This window comes from Oryza sativa, chromosome 1 (assembly GCF_034140825.1).
Source record: "Oryza sativa Japonica Group chromosome 1, ASM3414082v1".
NCBI classification, from domain to species: domain Eukaryota; kingdom Viridiplantae; phylum Streptophyta; class Magnoliopsida; order Poales; family Poaceae; genus Oryza; species Oryza sativa.
The window spans coordinates 42176394-42178123 of NC_089035.1; the positions used below are offsets into that span (position 1 = coordinate 42176394).

The following is a 1730-nucleotide window of genomic DNA, read 5'->3' on the forward strand; positions in this document are numbered from 1 at the left end:
AAATTAATGGCAGCGCTCGCCCGTGACAGGAGAGGATAAGGTTGCCAGCGTGTGGGGTGGGTTATTTTCGTGTGCGGGTCACTTAACAGGCCCACATAAAAAAATAGGCTTATTTTCGCATGCGGGCCTGTTAAATGACCCGCACACGAAAATAGATTTTTCTGTGCGGGCGACGCCCTGATGCTCGTCCTTTATTTTTCTGTGCGGTTGCACTTATGGTCCGTTTGAAAACAATCTGGTCTAGTGTCTAGGAAAATCTTTCATACATATAACCGGCTCAAACATCGCCCTCACCATGGGCGTCGCCAACGAGAACCTCTCCGCGTTCGCCTCCGACCCCTCCGCCGTGGCCAATTGGGTCAAGCAGAACGTCCAGGTCTACCCGGGCGTCAACTTCCGCTACATCGCCGTCGGCAACGAGGTTGAGAGCGGCAACACGCAGAACGTCCTCCCGGCCATGCAGAACATGAACAGCGCGCTCTCCGCTGCCGGCCTCAGCAACATCAAGGTGTCCGTGTCGGTGTCCCAGAAGGGCGTGCTCGCCGGGTACCCGCCGTCCAATGGCATGTTCTCCCCCGAAGCGACCTCGTACATGACGCCCATCGCGAAGTACCTGGCGAGCACCGGCGCGCCGCTGATGGCCAACGTCTACCCCTACTTCGCCTACGTGGGCAACCTGCGGGCCCAGATCGACGACATCAACTACGCGCTCTTCACGTCGCCGGGCACGGTGGTGCCGGACGGCAGCAAGGCTTACCAGAACCAGTTCGACGCCATCGTCGACACGTTCTACTCCGCGCTGGAGAGCGCCGGCGCCGGGAGCGTCCCGATCGTGGTGTCGGAGAGCGGGTGGCCGTCGGCCGGCGGCACGGCGGCGAGCGCCAGCAACGCGCAGACGTACAACCAGAACCTGATCAAACACGTCGGGCAGGGGACGCCCAAGAGGGCCGGGAGAATCGAGATCTACATTTTCGGAGATGGATTCTAATAGCTTGAGTGGACGTCCACCCGTTTACTGCATGTCAACTAAATGGTTACGAAATATTTTTAAAAAAATTGACAAGATAGATCAGTATGTAATATATCACTTCACAAACATGCAAATTCAAATTCAACTTCTACAAGTTGTACCAAAAATAAAAAAATTTAACTGTAAATATACATATATTAATTTGAGTCTTGTTTGTTATATTTGTTAGAATTTGTAGAAGTTGATTTTTAACTTGCATGTTTGTGGAGTGATATATTACATATTTATCTATCTTGTTCATATTTTTTTAATTTTTTCATAACCATTTACATGACATACAATAAACGGGTGGACGTCCACTCGATTGAGCTGTTAAAACAGTTCCCGCCAATGTTCAACGAGTACGACAAGAAAGGCGCCGACACCGAGAAGCACTTCGGCCTCTTCAACCCGGATCAGTCGCCGGCCTACACCATTAATTTCTAAAGAGAACAGCACTTACAGGCTCCATACAATTAAGGACATCGATGAGGAAAGCAACGACTATATAGTACTCCCTCTGTCCTATAATATAAGGGATTTTGAGTTTTTGTTTGTAACGTTTGATCACTCGTCTTATTCAAAATTTTTTGAAATTATTATTTATTTTATTTGTGACTTACTTTATTATCTATAGTACTTTAAGCAGAACTTTTCGTTTTTTATATTTGCCAAAAAAATTTAAATAAGACGAGTGGTCAAATGTTGTAAGGAAAAACTT

General features: G+C 47.9%; 1 protein-coding gene across 1 annotated transcript; it reads left to right on the forward strand.

Annotated features, from left to right (window-relative positions):
- The first annotated feature begins 319 nt into the window (after positions 1-319).
- On the forward strand, positions 320-1456 carry LOC9272697 (glucan endo-1,3-beta-glucosidase, acidic isoform). Its single transcript, XM_015784802.3, has 2 exons — positions 320-974; positions 1359-1456. The coding sequence occupies exons 1-2, from the start codon at positions 458-460 to the stop codon at positions 1454-1456; spliced, it is 615 nt and encodes a 204-aa protein (XP_015640288.2). The 5' UTR covers positions 320-457.
- Positions 1457-1730: the final 274 nt, after the last annotated feature.

What these genes read in the sequence shown, in the direction of transcription:
- LOC9272697 (XM_015784802.3), top strand. Translation starts at nt 458, where the DNA reads ATGCAGAACATGAACAGCGCGCTCTCCGCTGCCGGCCTCAGCAACATC. An exon ending in AATCGAGATCTACATTTTCG is followed by an intron (nt 975 to 1,358) that starts GAGATGGATTCT and finishes AACAGTTCCCGC; the next exon opens with CAATGTTCAACGAGTACGAC.